The following is a 22,165-nucleotide window of genomic DNA, read 5'->3' as shown; positions in this document are numbered from 1 at the left end:
TTTGACTGTGTATTTACCCCCTTAATATAACTAAAAGTTTTCAATTTTTCTGTAAGAAAAGTGTCTTCCTGACAGTCCTTAAGACAATGAAAGAATTTGGGGAAATCTCGATTCCTTGGTGTTTTCTATGCTTGCAAGAATAAACAGTACAAAATAGCATTAAATTTTAGAAAGAGACAGGTCTGTGGTTTCAGTACAAGATATTGAGAGTAGCTTCTGAGGGGGTGTCCCCATCAGTGGTGACCTTCAGAGCAGACCCGGTGGCCTTGAGTATCTGTGTGGCCTAGGCAACTAGAAGACAGGGGCTCCCAAGATTCCATGACAGCCCCACCTTCCATTTCTGTTACTGTGGCTCCATATGGTTACCTGGCACACTGGGTCCTCCCTCGGGCACTCTTGTCAGAGCCTGACCTCTGAGCTTTGGCATCTTTTGCCTTATTTTTGTGGTTAAGGATTCTCAGTTGTGGAATGCTGACAAAGTCTGGCCCGAACTAAGTAATGAATTACATTTGCATTCTTTACACCTGTTTAAATACATTTTTTCACTTAATGAAACCTTATTGAGATATAATTTACATACTATAAAACTCACCCAATATAATTGTATGCTTCAGTGATTTTAGTAATTTACCAGGCAGTGCAGCCATCACCAGAATCCATCACTTGTTTTTAATTTATTATTTGTTTGGGTTTCTTCTCCCTAGGTTTTGGCTCTACTTCTTCCACCATAAGCTTCAGCATGGCAGTATCTCTCACCACTTTCTCTGGTCCAAGAACAGAAATGAGCATCCTGGAAACCAACCAATACTTGCGCTCCCAGCTGGAAAAAAGCAAACAGGACTTTCAAGACCTCACAGAGAAATTCCTCATGTCCCAAGCTACTGCCTACTCCCTGGCCAACCAGCTGCAGAAATACAGTAAGTCTCATGGGTTCACAGTCACCAGAGTGATAAATGATTGTCCATATTCCCTCCAAGCACCTAAACACCCTCCAGACTTTCTTTTCTCTTCTTCATCAAATCAAATAAAATAAATCTCATCCTTACTATACTCCTAGAAAGGTGGAAGTGGGTAGTTTACCCTCATTTTGCAGAGGATGGAAACACTGAGGCACAAAGGAGTAAAGTTTGCAGTGAGATTGTATGGAGGAATAGCAGCTGAGATGTCGGTTCAGGCACTAAACTTTCTTTTCTCTCCCAGGAACAGGTGTCAGATCCTTGTTGGCTTAAACATGTCAGGATTTAATTCAAACTTTTATGAGCACCCATTTGCAAAGCACAGTTCTAGCTGCACTCGGGGAGAAAGAAGTGATAGGAGACCCCACCTACCTTAAAGGAGTTTAAAGCTCTCTGTTCCCAAGTGAACCACAGATATCTGGAGGTGAGAACATCAATAACAGAGAGTGGAGGGGTGGAGCTGTAGTGACTGAGGAACACGGGAGCGAGGGCACGCGAGGGACAGGGATATAAGGGGAGGAATCTTACTGATACTGAAATTGAGTTTGCTTTCAAATTTCTACCATTATTTTTCAATAAACCAATGGGGGATAAAACTTGCTATCCAACTTACTGACATGGGCTGAAAAGTAGAAATTAAAGCCTACTTGTCAAAGAAGTGAAAAGACAAGCTTTGGGGTGTGGGAATGTTAGGTTTTTTAGTATCAGTTATTATAATCATAATGCAGCTTTTTTTGAAACTGCAGAAGAAGAAAGATATCATCCAACATCTTCGTGTAAAGGTAATACAGTGCAGTGATTAAGAGCATGTACCCTGGCGCCAGACTTCCTGGATTTAAACCCAAGTTATTTATCTTCTCTCTGCCTCAGTTTCCACATCTGTAATGGTAATAGGACTAGTATCTACCTCCTCAGGTAGTGGTGATGATTACGGGATGATAATTCTCGAAAATCTACTAGAACAGGGCCTTGGCAAACACTGTGTATTAGTTCTGCCTTCAGACTAACACAGCACCTGTTAGCATTTGAGCATATGTCTTTCAGACGTTTTTCCCTTCATACACATTTTTACATAGTTTGTATCCAGATAAACTTTAAAATCTTTGAGGGACTTCCCTGGTTGCACAGTGGTTAAGAACGGGTTCGAGCCCTGGTTCGGGAAGATCCCACATGCTGCGGAGCAACTAAGCCCGTGTGTCACACCTACTGAGCCCGCCGGCCTAGAGCCCATGCTCTGCAATGAGAGAAGCCACCTCAATGAGAAGCCCGCACACCGCAACGAAGAGTAGCCCCTGCTCACTGCAGCTAGAGAAACCCCGCGCACAGCGACGAAGACCCAACACAACCAAAAATAAATGAATAAATAAAAATTTTTAAAAATCTTTGAAATACTGAGGGATTACAGGAACTCTCAGTGTGGGACAACTGTCAGCCCTACAGTCCTTGGAGCCTTCCCCAAAACACGGGAAATTCCTACCCCATGCCCCAGGTTAATATTCTACTTAAGAGGCTGCAAGGCTTGGTAAAGTTTTGGAGTCAGAACTCAGGGTATGTGAATTCTGACTTTGCTTCATTCCAGTTGAATCATCTTGAGAAAGTTATTATACCTGCCTGTGAGCTTCTCTTTCCTCAGCTGTAACATGGGGAGGAATCAAATGCCACGTAGTTGGGAGGCTGAGGAATCAGATGTGGAAATCCCTGCGTAGAGCCTGGTACCGAGGTTACATCTGTCCCCGGGATGGACCCTGCCTCCTCCCTTGAAGGCAGTGACCACAACAGCCTGTCCAGCTTTCCCCTGAGGCAGCGTCTCTGTTTCCCCAGAGTGTGAAGAGTACAAAGACCTCATTGAATCTGTGCTGGAGGAGGAAGTGCTGTTTGAGGAGGGGGAGCTGGCAGAGAAGATGAGACCGGCTGCAAGGCTTGGGTAAGGAGGAAGCTGTGTGGCAAAGTGTGTGAAGTGGGGAAGCCCAGGCTGGTAGAATAAAGAGCAAATCTGTGCAAGGAGAAGGGCAGAAATGTACACGGCAGGCCCAGAACTAGACAAAGACAGCCTGCGGGGCTGTGGGAACTGGATGGTGGACTAGTTAGGCCTCTGGATTCTCCCTCAAATACTATATGAATAAAATGGAGACACATGCCTGGGTTGGAATACTAGCAATGTGGCTTCTAGCTGTGTGACCTTGGGCAAATGTACTTAACTTTCCAGCATCTCAGTTACCTCAGCTACCTCATCTGTAAAATGGAAATACAAACAGTGTCTACCTCAGAGGGTTATGAAGATTAAATGCATGATTACCAGTGGTTAGAACCCTCTCACACACATGTGAAGCTCTCAACAAATATTTGCTGTAATTATTATACTTGTTCTTACTTTTTATAAGTGTGGTGATTGTCATCTTTTTTTAATATTAGATTTGGTTTTTATTAGTTATACAGTCCCGACTTAAGGAATCCATGCTGGCAAAGGAGTCCTGACCCCTGAGAGGGGCTTCTTGATGGTGGCTGCCCCAGGTTATGCAGCCTCAGGGCTGGGCCTCTGTAAGACTAGGCCCCTGGGGTGGTGGCAGCCTGGGGGCTGCAAGGACCTCTGCTCTTGACAGGCCCGGGGCTTGGCCATGGCTGGCAAGGAGACACTCCTCATTTCCAGTTTTCCGAAGTACCTTTCATGATAATAATGTTTCTCCCCCCCAACTTTGATTTTTTTTTTCCAAGTATCAGACTATGTGGAGTGTTAACTGGGAGGGCCATTGAGTAGACAGATAATTGAACTGCTGTTGCCTAGAAAATGAATTATTAATTTGCAAGGACAAGCATTGCCCATCCTTAGAGAGTTTCAAACATAGGGTAGATTGTGGCATTTAAGACATCTTTTAACCTTGGTTAAAATGAAATCTGAGAAGCTCAATTGTGTAAGACCCACTAAAGCAGAGATACTTGATTGAAGGAGGCCTAGGTCTGGAGCCCTGTTTCTCCCTGGTCTCTGCCTTTTAGGAACCTCCTCTGACACTTTATAGGAACTCTAAGGAATAGAGTTTGAAAGACAATCTGTAGAAGATCACTTAGTGGTGAGGAGATTCAGGCATCAGATGGGGTAGATGACAATCTCTAGTCTAGCATTAGGATTACGTGGTTCTGAGTATTAACTGATTGCCTACTTGGGTGTATACACGCTATCGTGTACTGTAAGTTGGGTAATACGGCACTGTCTCCAGCCTCACAGAGCTCACATTCTAGATTGGAATCTATGAGAAATATTTGTACAATAATTAGAAAACTGTGAAATCCCACATAGAGTAATGCAATTGTTACTCAGAATTTTAATTGTTACCCTTAAGTGCCTCCTTACTAATTACGGCTTATCTTCTTGTCATTCAAAGGAATGCTCTTCATCTCGACCCTCTCACTGATTTTTCTTTTCATCCTTTCAATTAATATCAGATGTATCTTTCCAATACTTCTGTACCTGACTTCCCCACACACACACTTTCTGCATGATGCTTGATGATGCATATGACATTGAAATGGATGTGGGCTGAAGTGAGGAACTGAAAGGGCTTCTTTTTAAAGCAAAATTAATAAAAAAGAAAGAGACAAACCCAATGCTATTTTACTCATTCCCTCTGTCACAGGCAAGGCACACAACCTGCGCGAGAATTCAACATGGGGAATTTCTTACGAGTAATCTAAGAGATATCTCTGCTGAAATTCCCATAACTTATCATTCATGACTTTCACTTTTACATTTTACTTTTCTTTCCCACTCTAGGAGATATGATCCCCTAATTCAGGCTCAGGCCCGAGAACTCACCCACTTACGACAGAAGCTACAGGAAGGGAAAGGTGTCTGTTATTTTTTCATGCAGCATGCAAAGAACACAGTCAAGTCTTTTGAGAGTCTCCTCAGGAGCACTGACGTTACCTACTACCAGAGACAGAGATTCTGTGAGCTACTGGCCCAAGGAAGCCAGCTGGCAGAGAGACTTGCCAGCAAACTCACCACTGGTAAGCTGGCTTACAGGTTCTGAGGACCCTTAGCTCCTCCCAAGGTCCTAGCCTCACATAAGACTCCGTGCCTCCACGACTCTAAGTGTGACTTTTTAGCCAGATGTCCTGCTGTTTTGTGCCAGTCTCAGCCAAAGGATAGTGATGCTGTCAGCTAGAAAAACCTGGGGGTCCTCCCCTGGGCCCGAGGCAAGCCCCCACAGACATTTCCCCTTTTGGAGCCAATGTTATGGCTGGACCAACCCTTGTGGTTCTTATGATTGCAAGATACACCTCAGCAACAACCATCAGGGAACTTTGGAAAACATGAGGTGTATTACTCACACTTCCTGGAGGGTACACGGTTCCCCCAGGGCCGCCCAGTGAGGTCAGGGGTAGAGAGGGAGACAGCACAGGCCTGTGGTTCTGCTTAACTTGGGCTGAGGCTGGGGTGCCTAGGGTTTTGTGGGTTCACTCTTTATTTGTGAATTTAAAACAGAAGAGGGGGAATTAAAGTGCAGGAAAGAAAAACAAGCGGTCACCAGTTATCTAAATCAACCAGGGATCTCTAAATCAAGAGAAACTCCAGAGGTGGGGCAGCCTGCTTCTTCATCTAGTCCTGTAGCTGCGCATGTGATTCTTTGAGATAGCTGTCTTTGAAGTGGATGCCTCAGGAATCAGTAATAATATCAGGCACTCGGGTTACAATTTTAAAAGAAGAGGACTTTCAGGTGCTTACACTCCACCTGCCGTTCACCTCACATTCTGGGGACCATGACAATGTGAGGACTGGCTGGGGGCGAGTACAGGGGAGAATACACGGGGCTGGAGGCCACATTGCTACAACTGCCTCCTTTATCACAGGCTTTTGGACCAGGAGGCAGCAGTCATCCAATCATTTTTGGTTTTTAAGGATAATTGACATACAGTAAAATGACCCATTGTAGTATCAGCTCTGTGAGTTTTGAAAAATGCATACAGTGGTAAAAGCACCACCACAATCAAGATGTAGAATAGTTCCATCACTCCTAAAAGTTCCCTTGTGCCTCTTTGTAGTCAGCCATTTTCCCCAAACCCAGTCCCTGGCAACCACTGGGTCTGTTTTCTGTCCCTTTAGATTTTTCATCTCCAGAATGTATCAGTAGTTTGTTCCTTTTTTATTGCTGAGTACTATTCCCTTATAGAGATGTACCACTTTTTGTTTATCCATTCATCCACAGTTTGGGCCAATTATGAATAATAGCTGTTAAGATTGACATACAGATTTTTGTGTGAGAATACATTTCACTTCACTTCACTTGGGTAAATAGCTAGGAGTGAGATTGCTGGGTCATAGGGTGAGTGTACGTTTAACTTATAAGACACTGCCTTCTAGGTAATTAAAGTTGTGAATTTTCATTTTTGCTTCGTTTTTAATGAACATTTGTCTTTCAGAATAGGATTGTGTGATAATGATTAAATGGCAAAAACAAAACATGATTTTGTGCAATTAACAAAAAGGTACTGCGAGCAAAATAAAAACATTTCTTGGTAACACACACACACACACACACACACACACACACAAAGAAACTGCCAAACTGTTTTCCTATGTGGCTGTACCATTTCACATTCCCCCTAGTGATGAGTCAGCATTCCAGCTGTTCCCCAACACCAGCTTTTGATATTTTCAGGTTGTTGTTCTTTTGCTTTTTGTCTTTTAATAGGTGTGTGGTTGCCTCTCATTGTGGTTTTAATTTGCATTTGCCTATTGACTAATGATTTTGAGGATCTTTTCATATGCCTATTGACCATCCAAATATCTTTGGAAAAGTGAGTGTTCACCTATTTTGTCCATTTTAAAGTTGAGTTGTTTGTTTTCTTATTATTGAGTCTTGAGAGTTCTTTATATTTCTGGATACAATTCATTATAAGATATTTGATTTGTCAATATTTTCTCCCGGTCTGTGGCTTATCTCTTCATTCTCTTAACTCCCTTTCAGAGAGAAGAATTTCTTAATTTTGATGAAGTCCAACTTATGGATCATAAGTTTGTAGTTCTATCTAAGACCTCTTTGCCTAAAACAAGGTTCTTTGCCTTTCCATGTAGATTTTACAATCAGCTTGTCATCATCTATTTAAATCCTGTTGGGATTTTGAGTGTCATTGCTTTAAATCTATGAAAAGTTTGAGGAGTATGGACATTTTTAATAATACTGAGTTTTCTAATTAATGATCATAGTGCCTTTCATCAAGTTGAGCTATTGTTTGTTTTCTTTTATTTATCCATACTTCAATGAACAAACAAACCTTCTACTTATTGTTTTATGATGGCGACTGCGGACATCAGAGAAGAAACTATGTCTCCTAACACAAACATGAGCGGGCATGGTACAGCTAAATAAACCTTTCAGCTTATTTAAGGAAGTTCCTCTTTGTTCCTTATTTGCTGAGAGTTTTATTTTGAATTGATTTTGAGTTCTGTCAAATGCTTTTCGTTCATCTGTTGAGATGATTATATGTTTTTATTATGTTGAGTATTTTAGATTGTACTCTGGACATTTTGAATATTATATTGTGAGACACTGGGTCCTGTTAAAGTCCTCTGGAAATTATTTCCTAGCGGGCAATCAACCCCTTCTAGGTTCAGACTGCAAGTTCTGTCTCACCTTCTATGGGCAGTAGTTCCAATGTCAGTTTAGTGTTCAGGGCCTTTGATGTGTTGTTTGGGTCAGTCCAGCAAATATGTCACTAGGTTTAGTTTGCACTAGCTGGTGTTTTATATGGTAATTCAGATCTCTAATCTTTTGCCATGATTCCTTGAGTCTGTTCCACTCATGTTCAGCTTGGGGATGAGCCCTGGGATTTTTGACAGTTTGTAGACAGTTTTCCAGCCTCTCCCCTCTCTGGCATTTCTTCCCTACTTTCCAGTTCCCAAGGGTCCTTTTTCCAAGTCCCTCTGTTCAGAAAGATTGGCTTCTCCCAGTCGTTTCTCCTGTCTCACTGTCTTGCAGTTCCACACGACTGGGGCTACCTGAAGAGCAAGGAGGCAAGAAAATTGAGAAAGAAAAAAAAGGAGGGGACACTCTTCACACTTTTCAGACAAGAGGTCCCTTTTGGACTAGAGAGCTAGATTCTCATTTGTGGTTAAGGTCCCTGCTCAGCTGCCTCGACAATACAGTTCTGCAACTGGGCTGGTCTCTGGGAAGGGTCAGGAGAGAAGAAAAAAGAGAAACAGAAAAGAAGGGAAGATTCCCTTTACAGTCATCAGTATGCAGAGGTCCCTTGGTCCAGTCAGTTGCTTAGAAACAGGTGGTTTCTCCTAAAGTATTTACTCCTCGGTGGCTGCTGCAGGGTCCGTGTGAGAGGAATAATGGGACTCACAACCATGGTCCATCAACCAAGTTTGTGGGGGAAATGAAGGTTACAGCTGAAGAAGTATAGAATACAGCTGGGCAAGTATCCTGTGTGCTGGGGAACAGGACATTTTAAACTTTTTGCCTGGATTCAGTAGCAGACATCATGGGGACGATTCACCACACCAGCAACAGGGCTCAGTGTTGCTCAGGAAAGCCTGCCAGGCTACTCCTCTAAAGACACAACCTGAGCCCTCCTGGAATAATTCTTTCAGAGCGTTATGAACAAACATGTAGGTATAAAAAAATAAATAAAATTCTAAAATTCTAAATAAAGTTAAAAAAACTCCAAAAAACAAACAAAAAAAATATGTAGGGTATTATGGCTCTGTCAGATAGACCCTTGTATTTGTAAGGCATGAAATGGGACCTGCTCAATTTCCTACTAGCTGTCTCTATTTTTGGTTCACAGGAAATCATCATGATAGGAAGGATGAAGACGGACAGGAGCCGCTGGCACCCAGGTAACTCTGAACGATGAAAGGGCTGATAATGGGATGGTGAAATCTAGAGAGGATTCCAGAAGCAAGAGACCCAGAGGCCAAAGGTCCCAGATCCAGGAGAAACCAGAAACTGCTGATTGTACCTATTTCATTCGTTCATCATACAATGATATGTCCTATTAATCCATGTTTTCTGTTCTCTTTGCAGTTCTTGTATTAGTTACCATTTCTTAGTAATTCCTCAAGTTAAGTTAACTAGAGTCAGTCTGACCTAAAGGTAAACCAGCCAGAGATCCTTGGTTTCTATTTTCTAAAAACCTGCATGGTTAAAAGCTAAAGTGAGATGCCTATCTGGTTTCTGCACAGTTTCCTGAGATATGTTGGCAGATGTTTCATAGCCAGAAATATCTTGAAAAATAAAGTCAATCATATCAAACATTTAGAGAGAGAGAGAGAGAGAGAGGTCTAAAAGCTGCAAGAGCCCTAGGAGGTTACATTGCTTCAGGAGCCATTATTCAATGGACTCCTTCATATACTATTACATAAAATTTGTCCACAGCATTTTAAAGCCAATATTATAGGTCTCTGTGTGTCTGGTGTGTCAGAGTGTACTTTAGAGGAGTCGTTGAGTCTACTTCCTCATCCGCGTTATGAGGTCAGCACACTGAACACTTGCTGCTCTCTCTCCTACGCCAACTCTAGGCACACTATTACCCCAGTCAGAAGTGGATTGTTATGCTTTCTGTCTCTGAGAGGATGGCCCCTTTGGTTTCTGGTGCCTCTTCCATGAGCTTCAGATCAGGACCAGCTGTGAGGCTGTGGTTCCAGGTTGCCTTAGTTTAATCTCCTGTCTTGCCTGCCCTCCACCCTCCCTCCTCTCCATTCCCCACCCAGGCTCAGCAGGGGGCTCCAGGAGGAAGAAGTGAATGAAGTCCTGGAGGACTCACTGGATGAAAGGTATCTGACTCATTCCAGTCTCCACGACTCCCACCAGCCTCCCAGCAGCAATGCCTTTGTGTGTGATGTGCAGGAGGCGACCTCTGCTGTGGATGTAGCCAGTGAGTACTCCCAGTTAAAGAGAATAACCCCCAACAACCAGAAGACTGAATAATAAAGCTCTGGTAGCTTTTACATGCTCACCACCTCTGTCTACGCTGATTGAGATCATCTCTGCAGGCAGACCCTAAAAACTAACCGTGAAAAAGTGATTAGGCTGAACACAGTTCTGGGTGCAAGGTTTAAGTACAAGTCCCTGGTGAGTCTGGTCATTTGCACTGTTCCTGGTCCACACCTCACCTCCGTCCCTCTGTCCCCCACTGGCATATGCAAGCTGAGGAACCCCAGGCAAACCAGAGTGCAGAGAGTGAAGGGATCATGGCAAACTCTCTGCCACCCTTTAACACATGCACGGAATCTGTCTAATAAACTTCCTTCTTTAAGATGAAGCATCTTAGCTTTTCTGAATTGTTCTTGCTATTTATAGTTCTGGAACGGTGTCCCTTAGGCTTTTCTAGCTGTCCAAGAATATTGGCAGTCTTGCCCGTATTTGGGGCCCACTTATCATGGTTCCTGAGTTCAAGCACCAGTGTCCATCCCCCCTCAGGTGGCTTGTCTCCCCATAAGGTTGCATCTTAGTACTAGAATATCAGGTGGTGTCCCTAAGGCCAAGGCTCTGATCTTGGCAACACTTGGGTAAATGGCCAGGGTTCCCATTCTTTGTGCAACACAAGATTTGGTGGGGTTATTTTTGTTTGTTTGTGGGTTTATTCTCCGTGCAGTATTCTAATCTAAACCAACAACTAGCATATCTACTAGAGAAATGGCTGAATCTAACAGCAATGCCACTAGCATGCCCCTTTCCGCAAAACCCACCCAAACTAGCCAGTGAAGCTCCTCCATGAGTAAGAGTCCCTGGGTTAACAGACACATTGGTGTGTGTGTGCAGACTAAGACCTCAACTTTCATCTCCTTTCCCCTACTTGAATGACTTTCCTTTGGGGACAAAAGTTTGGATTGTTAGAGGACAATACATTTTATATTCTCTTCTAGGCATGAGAAAGAAACTGTCTTAATTTGCTCACTGTTAACTGAGTTTTTCATAGTGATATAAACCACATCAGGTTTTGTCTTTTTGCCAGCGATGGGTATAAGTACGTGTCTTTTGTTACTCAGTCCGTTCCCTTACAAAGGTATCTTCACTCCTGCTTCCCATTTCACCCTGTGGTGCAGAGGGAGGTCTTTGCCATCTCGTAAAGATGTTCAGTCATCAATCAGGTGGGAGAGGTATTTAGTAGAGAGGAATACCCTCCTAGTACCGACAAAGTCATGCTGAAGAGGGGGCCACTCCTTTCCCAGTGCTAGACAAGCCCTACCTAGAGGCCTTCAGTGTTTTCCCACCTTGTGTCAACCTCCCTTAGACTTCCCAGATCCTTGTGTAGGAGGTGGCTCTATGGAGTGAGCTTGGCCCTGGGCCACGCTTTGTTTGAAAGCCTAAGGGCTCTTAAAGGAAGCTACCTGGTGTTCCCTGATGAGAAGATGAATTGGCAGAAGAATGGTGAAAGGCAGGGATCTTGCTGAGAGGCCCCGGCCACCCCATTACTGATAAGGATTTTCCACCTTCTACATCATTCCATGTCTTGGGGGAATGGCTGCTGTCGATGAGATCCAGAACCTGTGCCAGCACCTGAAGGAAATCCTTTTCATCAATGCCTGCCTTCCAGAAAAGCTGGAACATCTTCTCAGCATTTCTTACCAAAGAAATGGTAGGGGAGGCCCAAGTTTGCCTGCTTCTGGCCATGTGTACCTCTCTAAGGACCAGTCTCTTGTGAAGCAGGGCTTCACAGACTTCAAGAGCTTTGATATACCTTACTTCACTTACTTCTTATAAATGGCCCAGCTAGGCAGATGGGGCAGGTACTATTATTCTTACTTGATAGGTGAGTAAGTAGGCTGTGATAGATTTGCCCCAAGGCTGAGCTATGCCTCCATCCTAGAGCTGTCTGACCTCCAAAGCCATTCTTGTGACTCCTGTGCTGTATACTTTCTGCTCCTCTCCTCTTGTGTGATCGTCATTCAGCAGAACTCAGGTTTCTGAGCTCCTTTTCCAGCAGAGTGAGGGTCTCCACGGCTGCCATCCTCACCCCCTCCCTTTTGTCTTGGTTACTCTTCATGGTCCCCAGGGTGGTCCTTATTCCCACATCCTCCTCTCAGATTGCATTCACACAGAGGCCATCATTCCACAGTCTTGTGCTGGGACAGTGACCTGGCCCCTTCCCACACCAAAGCAGCAGCTATTTAATGGGAAAAGGTTTCTTTCTAATTGCAGCCGCTAGGTGTGATAATACATATGAATGTTTTGGCATTTGTTAAGGGCCATGTGAAAGTTAAGCTTCTGCCCCATCATGCTGAAGTCCCAACCCTTGAGTCCCGGTTTTGTGCTGAGCTGAGACAGAAGCCCAGGACAAGGAACTGCAGAAAGCATCCTCTTAAGCAAATGTGTGTAACTTGTCTAAACTGTAATTATTTCCTGGAATAGGATGCACTTCTCACTTCTACGGGCAGATCTTGGAGTCCACTGCCCAGCTGTACAATGAAAACAGACATCAGGAAAGAAAATCAGAGCCTTCTGGCTCACCTGAGTCGTATTCCAGAGATAAGTGGTCAAAACCCACAGGGTGAGATCACTCTCAGATCTCTCTTTTCTCTTGCCACATCTGGGTATCGAAACAAAAGATGATGATGGGGAGACCAAAACTATTTCACAACCGAGAATTCTCATAGTTTTTCTCAATCTAGAAAGGTGCTCCCTCTACAGGTCCCCAAGACTCCAGGCTCCAGGAATGAGTAGCTCTGGGAAATCCACCACTTAGTTACAAAATTCACCCTATTATTGAAGCCTGGATTCCAGTCCCAGGTTTCTCCATTTACAGGTCATGTGGCTTTAGTTACTACTTAACCTCTTGACCTACTGTTTCCTCGTGGGCAAAGGAACTGTACCTGAATGGTATATAGGTCCTGGTACCAATTCCAACGTGGTAAGGGAGATTTCCCCTTCCACAGGTCAAGGGTTAAGCATTCAGGCCTTCAGTACTGCCTCACGCCCCCATACCCTGTCCATTTCTGAGGGCAGTGGAAAGCCCATGTTGTTACCTGTACTTCTGACTGACTGGCTAGAAATCAGAGGATATCACCACCCCCTCCTCAGGTTCGATTAATTTCCTAGAGTTGTTTCTCACAGAACTCAGAGAAACATTTTACTTACTATCAATGGATTACCGGTTTATTATAAAAGGATATAACTCAGGAACAGCAAATGGAAGAGATGCACAGGGCAAGGCAGGGGGGAAGGGTGTGGAGCTTCCACGCCCTCTCAGAGCAAGCCACTCTCCCAGCACCTCCATGTGTTCACCAACCCGGAAGCTCTCACAACACTAAAAACCCTCCCAGGAGGTCAGGAGCTGGGAATGGAAGCTCCAACCCTCTAATCACAAGGTGGACCTTCCTGACAACAAGTTCCCCACATTCCTTGCTTTCCGAAAGTTGCCTCATTAACATAACACAGTAACCTTTATCCCTCCATCACTTAGGAAATTCCAAGGGTTTTAGGAGCTCTATGCCGGAAACAGAGATGAAGACCAAATATACATTTCTTATTATAAATCACATCACACAGGTGGTGTCTGAGAGCCTCCTGGTTTCACATTCTAGGGCTGTTCCCTTGGCACCACCCTCCTATTTAAAAGGAATCGGACATGGATTTAGGAGCCAGATTTCCATTCAAAATATCCTCTCTTTCCTAGAACAGACTGTTTCTGAATGTGCGTGCTTGAAGCGAGGCACATCTCTCCTGAGAGGTGTGAAAGGCCTTCATTTTTCTCCACAAGAGTAGAATGGAGAGTAAACTGATACTGAGGAGGAGGTGGTAGGGATCTAGCTAAAAGCTGCTTAAAGCTAAAAGCTGCTTAAAGGTGCAGCAGCTTGGAGCAGGGCTATCAGTATTTTGAGCTGGTGGGGGCCTAAGTTCCACACCACAGTGCAGACAGTATCTTTCAGAGGACTTTCCCTCTAATCTGCTAGCACAACTTTCTCTCTCCAGACTGTAGGCTTACCACCATAGCTTATCCACTCAACTGCATTCGGGTGGCACGTGGCCTCTTTCCTCTCTTAGCTCTCAACCAAACCTCAGTTTGGTATCAGCAGAACCTGATAGAAAATTCTCAGTTTTTGTTTCTGTTTTCTGTTTCAGGTAACAACTGATGCTGGAACTATGAAACGTTCTGTCTTATTTCAACAAAGCATAGTCACAAACATTTCCCCAATTGATGAGAAAAACAACAAAACAAGCAAAAGTCCAAATCTGAAAGGAAGAGCAAGATTTCACAGCCACTCCAGACTTTTACTCCAAATGGATAGTTTGATTACAGAAATCACAGCCCCTCAGCCTGCAAATGTGATAACTGCCTAAGGGACACCAATACCTAGATTCTTAGATAATCTTGAGAAGCCCTAACACTTTTTCCTTCCCACCCCATCCTGTGGATAACTGGAGTCAGCAGCAGCTGGAAGAAAATGGCAAGGATTTGGGTGAAGAATAAGTCAGAATAGTGTCGCTGCAGACCGTTCATCAGCTCTTCAGCACATGTCCTTTTTCCTTGAAGGCTGGGGGTTTCTAAAGATCCTAGAATAGAGTGTATTTTATATGCATTCTGTTGGCTATCATCTTTTTGTGCAAATCAAAATTATAAAGCTTTCTTTCTTCAGCTTAAAGCAGGAAGCTCAAACTTTAAAGTGCCCACTGCATTTATACCCCAGAGTGATAGAAACCAGGTCTGAGTGCATCATTTCATTCCAAAATTAAATATTATTGTACAACTGGTATTACAAAGAAAATGTTCATTGTGTCTCACCCTCTGGGAACCAAGATACTCAGACAAAATGTTCTTCCCCCACAGTTGGGCATCTGTAAGCAGAGCCGCAGTCTCGTGCATAACCACCTAATGGGGGACCCAAGGACACAGGGATAGAATCTCTGCCAGAGAAGGCTCCTGAGAGTTTACTGTTCACTGTTGTACTTCCGATACACTCTAGCAAAGGTCCCTTCCTAGAGGTCTCTGTTTAGGGCCCACAGAGAGATAATATACCTAGATGGAACTGGTAGCTTTCAAATATCTCCACTCTCATTTGGATTTTTTTTCTAAAAATAAATTCCTCGTACCCTCTGTCTGTCTTTTGCTATCAAATATAACATCAGGACATCTCATTCAGAAGCTTTGAAACATATAAAGTAGCCTCCAACTTACCAGACTTCTGGGTTAGAAAGCTGATTCACGTAAGGAGGACAAATCCTGGGTGGCAGGAAGGGATCCTTTAGATGGGTTTGTACAGCACACTTCTGACTTACATTTTTTTTGTATGAGTGGGTGGCATTGAGCACTGTCACACCCTTCCGCAAGGGAGAGAGACATTGAGGGCCAATTTTTAGTCCAGGACTCAGCTCTTCACAGCCTCCTGTGTTTTACAATCATTTCCCCCCACAAATACTTACTTTGAAAAATTTCAAACCTACAGAAAATTTGAAAGAACCATACAATGAACACCTCTATTCTGTTCATCTAAATACAACAATTAACATTCATTTGCTCCTTTTCTCTGTCTGCACTCACCCACCCACCCATTCATGTTGCTGTAATAAATGCAGACAAAATGCCCACTTCTAAGTACTTCAGCATGTATTTCCTGGTATTAAGGCCATCAGTCTATGTAACCATAATACAATTCAATTACCAAATCATAAGACATTAATCCTAATTCAATACTATTATCTAATATATGCTCCAGGTATAAATTTTACAATTGTTTAAAAAATGTCATATGCATGTGCATGTATGTAGATACAGATGCATTTAACATATGCATCTATATTATACATATATATGAGCAAGAGATTAAGAATTAAGTGTGTGTGTTGTGGTACTGGTATCTTCCCCTGTTCTAATTAAAGTTTCTAAATTACACTTTGGTCCTTATTACCTGGAACTCTCTCCTGATGTCTTTGTTTTTGTTGTTTCTGATGGCACTGAATTTCTGAAGAGGACAGGCTAATTATCTTGTTCAGTGTCCTACATTCTGATCAAACTAAACATTTTTGGAAAGATCAGCACATAGTATTTGTGCTTCCTACTGCATCCTGTCAGGAAGCAAGTTGTAGAAGAACAAAGCAACAAAATAGTGTGAATACTTTTCGTCGAAAATGTTAAAGGAAACACACCATCTGCCAGCAAGGTTAGTAGTCTGTATTGTGCCTGTAGTCCTTCAATCCAAACCACAGTGTCTGCCATCTATCTTGACAGGAACTGAGTCTTTATGTTTGCTTTTAACCCCAGCACTGACTGCGACCGTTATTTGCAGCCGTAGAGCAGGATTTACTGAAGACTTGCCAGTGCAACGCGATCTGAAGAAGGGAAGGAAAACCCACAGTGAACAAACCTACAGCCAGGCCACTGGGAACCTTGGATGGGCCCCATGTCTGAGCATGCTCAGAAGCTACTCCCAAATGTGAAATGCCTGCTCTCAAGCCATCTGTAGCTTCCACTAATGAATCGTGCCATCATAGCCATTTTTTCTAGTTGAGATATTTTAAATATTAGTGGGGCTTCTAGGGAGAAATGAGCTTAGTGCATTTAAAATAAAATCAAACTCCTTGCCCTAGTCTACACCAGCTTATCTCCATCTCCCATACTTCTGTTTTTGTGGTTTGTTAGGGGTTTTTTTTTTTTTTTTAAGTATAGTTGATTTACAATGTTGTGTTAGCTTCAGGTGTACAGCATAGTGACTTAGTATATTTGCAGTTTATACTCCATTATAGGTTATTACAAGATGATGGATATGATTCCTTGTGCTATACAGTATATCTTTGTTGCTTAACTATTTTATATAGTAGTTTGTATCTGTTAATCCCATACCCCTAATTTGTCCATCCCTTCTTCCCACTCTCCTTTGGTAACCACAAGTTTGTTTTCTATATCTGTGTGTGTGTTTCTGTTTTGCATATGCATTTGTTTTGTTTTTTTAGATTCCACATGTAAGTGATATCATATAGTGTTCTTGTTTTTCTGTCTGACTTATTTCACTAAGCATCATATTCTCTAGGTCCATCCACATTGCTGCAAATGGCAGTTTCATTCTTTTTAAAGTCTGAGTGATATTCCATTGTGTGTATACACACACACACACACACACATACACACACACACACACACATTACATCTTCTTAATCTAACCCTCTGTTGATGCGTACCTTGGTTGCTTCCATGTCTTGGCTACTGTGGGGGTGCTGTGAACATGGGGGTGCACGTATCTTTTCAAAGTAGTGTTTTCATTTTTACTGGACATATACCCAGGAGTGGAATTGCTGGATCATCTGGTAGTTCTATTTTTAGTTTTTTAAGGAACCTCTATACTGTTTTCCATAGTGGCTGCACCAATTTACATTCCCACCAACAGGACACGAGGATTTCCTTTTCTCCACATCCTCACCAGCACTTGTTATTTCTTGTCTTTTTGATAATAGCCATTCTAACAGGTGTGAGGTGATAGCTCATTGTGGTTTTGATTTGCATTTATCTGATAATTAGTGACATTGAGCACGTTTTCATGTACCTCTTGGCTATCTACATGTCTTCTTTGGTAAAATGTCCATTCAGATTCTCTGCCCATTATTACCTGGAATTTTTTGGGTTTTTTTGCTACTGAGTTATATAAGTTCTTTGTGTATTTTGGCTGTTAATCTCTCAACAGATATATGATTTTCAAATATTTTCTCTCATTTGGTAAGTTAACTTTTCATTTTATTGATGGTTTCCTTGGCTGTGCAGAAGCTTTTTAGTTTAATGTAGTTTCACTTGTTATATTTGCTTGCATTCCCACTGCTTTTTGTGTGAAATTCAAAAAATCAGTGCCAAGGTCAATGTCAAGGAGCTTACCATCTGTGTGTTTTTTAAGGAGTTTTATGGTTTAGGGTCTTACTTTTAAGTCTTTAATCCATTTTGAATTATTTTTTGTGTATGGTGAAAGATAGTGGTCCAGTTTCATTCTTTTGCATGTGGCTCTCTAGTTTTCCTAACACCATTTTTGAAGAGACTGTCCTTTCACTGTTGTATATTCTGGGCTCCTTTGTCATAAATTAATTGTGTGCTTATTTCTGGGCTCTCTATTCTGTTTCATTGATGTAGGTGTCTGTTTTTATGCTGATAACATACTGTTTGATTACTATAGCTTTGTAATATAGTTTGAAATCAGAGAGCATGATATCTCCAGCTTTGTTCTTCTTTCTCAAGATTGATTTGACTATTTGGGAGCTTTTGTGGTTCCATACAGATTTTAGGTTTGTTTGTTCTATTTCTGTAAAACATGCCACTGAAATTTTTATAGGGTTTGCATTGAATCTGTAGATTGCTTTGGGTAGTATGGATATTTTAACAATGTAAATTCTTCCAACCCATGAGCATGGAGTATCTTTTCATTTATCTTGTGTCTTCTCCAGTTTCTCTCATCAGTGTCTTATAGTTTTCAGTGTACACGTCTTTCATCTCTTTGGTTAAATCTATTCCTAGGTATTTTATTATATTTGATACAGTTGTAAATGGGATTGTTTTCTTAATTTCTCCTTGTGATTTTTTGCTATTAGTGTATAGAAACACAGCAGATTTTTGTATTATTGTATTATTTGTATTGTGATTATATCCTGCAACTTTACTGAATTCATTGATTAGTTCTAACAGTTTTTTGTGGAATCTTTAGGGTTTTTTATATAAAATATCATTTGATCTGCAAATAATGACAGTATTACGTTTTCCTTTCCAATTTGGATTCCTTTTCTCTCTTTTCCTTACCTAATTTCTCTGGCTAGGACTTCCAATGTCATGTTGAGTAAAAGTAGTAGAGTGGACATCCTTGTCTTTTTCCTAATCTTAGAGAAGAAGATTTCATCTTTTCACCATTGAGTATGATAATAGCTATGAGCATTTAAACTATTTTTTTCTTTGACTATTGAACCAACCTTGTAGCTCTGGTGTAAACCCCACTTGGTTATGGTGTGTAATTCTTTGCACATATTGCTGAAATCTATTTGTTAATATTTTGTTAAGATTTTTCATCTATATTCATGAGGGAAATTTGTAGGATATTAGAATATTTATATGCAAGATATGCTATATGTAAGATAACTATAGTTTTCTTTTTGAACTTTTTCCCCCCTGGTTTTGGTGTCAGTGTAATACAGGCTTCATAGAATGAATTGAGAAGTGTTTTGTACTCTTCCATTTTCTGGAAGAGATTGTATAGAATTGATATTAATTCTTCTTTAATCTTTTGGTAGAATTCTCCAGCACAACCATCTGGGTCTGGGATTTCTTTCCTTGGAATATTTAAATTACAAATTGACTTTCCTGAACAGTTATAGAGCTATACAAATGATCAGTTTCATATTGAGTGAGTTGTAGTAGTTTGTACTTATGAGGAATTTGTCCATTTCATCTACGTGGTCCAATTTATCTGTGTAGAGTTTTCCATGATATTCCCTTATTATCCTTTTGATATCTGCAAAATCTGTAGTGATTGTAGTCTCTATTCATTCCTGATACTAGGTACTTGTCTTCTCTCTTTTTCCTTTGTCAAGTTTATTGATCTCTTCAAAGAATCAGCTTTCATTTTATTTATTTTATCTATTGCTTTTTTGTTTTTAATGTCATTGATTTCTGCTTTGTATTATTTTCTTCCTTCTGTTTGCTTGATTTCTTTCACTTTTTCTTGTTTCTTGATGTGGGACCTTAGGTTATTGATTTGATACCTCTTTTCTTTTCTTTTCTTTTTTTTCACATAAATTTCACTTTATTTATAACATATGAAAGGGGGTATTTCAAACCACACTAAACATAATAAATATATAACTTGCTTTTTAAAAAATCTGCAGTATACATTCAAGGAAGGGCTAAACTCCCAATGCCAACTATATATGAGACAAAATTAAACATTTACAATAATCGGTTTCCTAAAAGTGCTATTTTTAATACCTATAAGAGGAAACTCATTCTAGTGCTTTGTTTCCATCCAAACATCTATATACCTCTTTTCTAATGTAACTTTTAGGGCCTTAAATTTCCCTTTCAGCACTGATTTAAGCTGTTTCCCACAAGTTTTGATACGTTATATGTTCATTCCATGTTTTAAAACTGCCAAATGCCCTAAGGCATAGCCTTTGCTACGTAGTGGCTAAAACATAAATGGGTGATTAAAATATTGAACTTAAATTGAATTGAAAGAATTAAGGGACAGAGAGATAGAAACCTGAGGAATCCCTTTCGCCTGGAGGATACCGGAGAGATCACCTTTGATAACCCGAGAAGCGCTGAGGCAAAAGGGCTTGAGAGGAAAGAGCGGGAAGATCCGGAGCATCTGAGCAGAGGAGAGGGCAGGGAGAGGCGTTTCTACGGTTCCCTGAATTCCAAGCACGGTTCATTTCCAAGAGCCGAGAGCGCTGACCGCTGGCTCCGTGAAAAGAACCACCGAGGCTCGAGTCCACAGCCCGGGAATTAGGCGTGCACACTGCTGGGCGGCGCCTGAGGCTCAGAGGCACCTAGCCAGCGGCTCCTGCGGCTTCCGGGAGCTGAGGAGTCAGCGTAGGCGACCCCTGCACTCGGGGGCATAGCTGTGGAACTGGAGACGCTACGTTGGATGCGGCATCCCGAAGTCAAACTTGGGGGCGAGGGGCGGTGTCCCATGGTCCTCGCTTCTGGGAAGGCGAGGAACCTTAACCAGGGCCTGTCTGGAGCCGCAGTCTCCTTGCTTGAGGGACCACTGGTGCTTCCAGGTTTATTCTTCAGTTTAAAAGGTTGGTGGCCAGAACAGTGGTGGCAGGACCTACAGTTTTCACAGATGTATCGTTAAACTCACGCACTTGGCTTGTTTCCGCAGTGTAGTGATTATCACATTCGCCTTATACGCGAAAGGTCCCCGATTCCAAACCGGGCGGAAACAGTTTGATTTTTCCGAGTTACATTCACATTTTAAAAACAAAAAGGAGGCTAGGGGTATGGGGTGAGGCAGCAGACGCAGCTGCATTTTCAATCCCCAAGAAACATGGGAGGCATTCCATTACCACCTGAAAGCCTACGCAGGACTACGAACAAGGCCTCCTTTGTCTGAGTCACTTTGGAGACCAAGCCACAAACAATTTCTCCAAGGACAGCACAGGACAAAGCCAACTTCAGGTTACCTTTATGTCCAGAAATCCCCTCATCTCATCTGGCGCCTAACTCTCCTCTACGCACAGACATGTATTATGTCTCTGAAAACCAAGGAGTTCATCCCTGTGAAGCACACTTGGCTTTCCCACAGCTCAGCACACTTGCGGAACAATTTGATTTGCGTGACAGAACAAAAGAGACCGAACCTGACTCTGCACCGGGGGCTGGAGCCAAAGACGGCTAGGTAAAGAACTTCAGACTCCACGAATTGAGTTGTCGCGGCACGAAAAGGAGCCAGTACCCGTGCCATTATCAGGAGAGCCCCCAGAGCCAGGGCAGAGATCAGGAAGTAGACGAATCCGCTCATCACCCGCGGAAAACCAAGTCGGCACCTGACTCATAAGGAAACCGAGGTTCAGAAAGAGAGCATGACCTTGGCTCTGCCGCACACAGCGCTAAAGCTAGACCAGGATGGAACCCAGCCAGTTACCCTACGGCCTGGCCTCAGAGACCAAAGCGTCGCCCAGGTCAGGAGAGGTGAAGGGTGAGGAGCAGCGGGGCAAGGGCTGGGAGCCTTGCACAGCTGCCTTCAGCCGCGGGCCCTGGGAACCCCCAATTCTGCTCTCTGCATCTCTGAAACCTAACCTCTACTTTCACAGTTATCACCTGGAGAGGCCAAATTCAGGCTCCAGTGTGGCTCCCTGGTGGTCTAGTGGCTAGGATTCCGCACTCTCACAGCTCCAGCCCGGGTTAGATTCCCAGTCAGGGAAGCTCTTTTCTCAGCGTCTCCACTCGCAGGAGTCTTCCTCTTCAACCCCACAGGTGTGTTTTGCCACAAGGTCCAGATGCAGAAGTGCTTCTGCACTGAGTCCCTAAACTCCAGTGAGGTCCTGCCTCCGGATTCTTGGCATCGCCCAGGCTGGAGGAGGTGAGATGTGATGAACAGCCTGGGCTGAGCAGCCCCTCATCTTCATTCTCCCTTCATCTCAGGAATTTAATGTCTTGCTTTCAGAGTTTTTCATCCAAAGAGAACCTGGAACTTGAGTTCCCAAAACAATGAAAAACAAAAACATAAAACATTTGAAACATACCAAAAAATTGAAATACTAACATCGAATATTCTGTACCTAACCGCGCGGAGTTAACAT

General features: G+C 42.6%; 1 protein-coding gene across 1 annotated transcript; it reads left to right on the top strand.

Annotated features, from left to right (window-relative positions):
• The first annotated feature begins 739 nt into the window (after positions 1–739).
• On the top strand, positions 740–20,367 carry LOC133087074 (neuroblastoma breakpoint family member 6-like protein). Its single transcript, XM_061183840.1, has 7 exons — positions 740–917; positions 2,778–2,880; positions 4,723–4,958; positions 8,745–8,796; positions 9,670–9,833; positions 12,311–12,449; positions 20,094–20,367. Exons 1-7 carry the CDS (start codon positions 740–742, stop codon positions 20,365–20,367), a joined length of 1,146 nt encoding a protein of 381 aa, XP_061039823.1.
• Positions 20,368–22,165: the final 1,798 nt, after the last annotated feature.

The sequence above is a fragment of the Eubalaena glacialis genome, chromosome 3 (assembly GCF_028564815.1).
Source record: "Eubalaena glacialis isolate mEubGla1 chromosome 3, mEubGla1.1.hap2.+ XY, whole genome shotgun sequence".
Classification (NCBI taxonomy): Eukaryota; Metazoa; Chordata; class Mammalia; order Artiodactyla; family Balaenidae; genus Eubalaena; species Eubalaena glacialis.
This window is presented reverse-complemented; position numbering and strand designations above follow the sequence as displayed.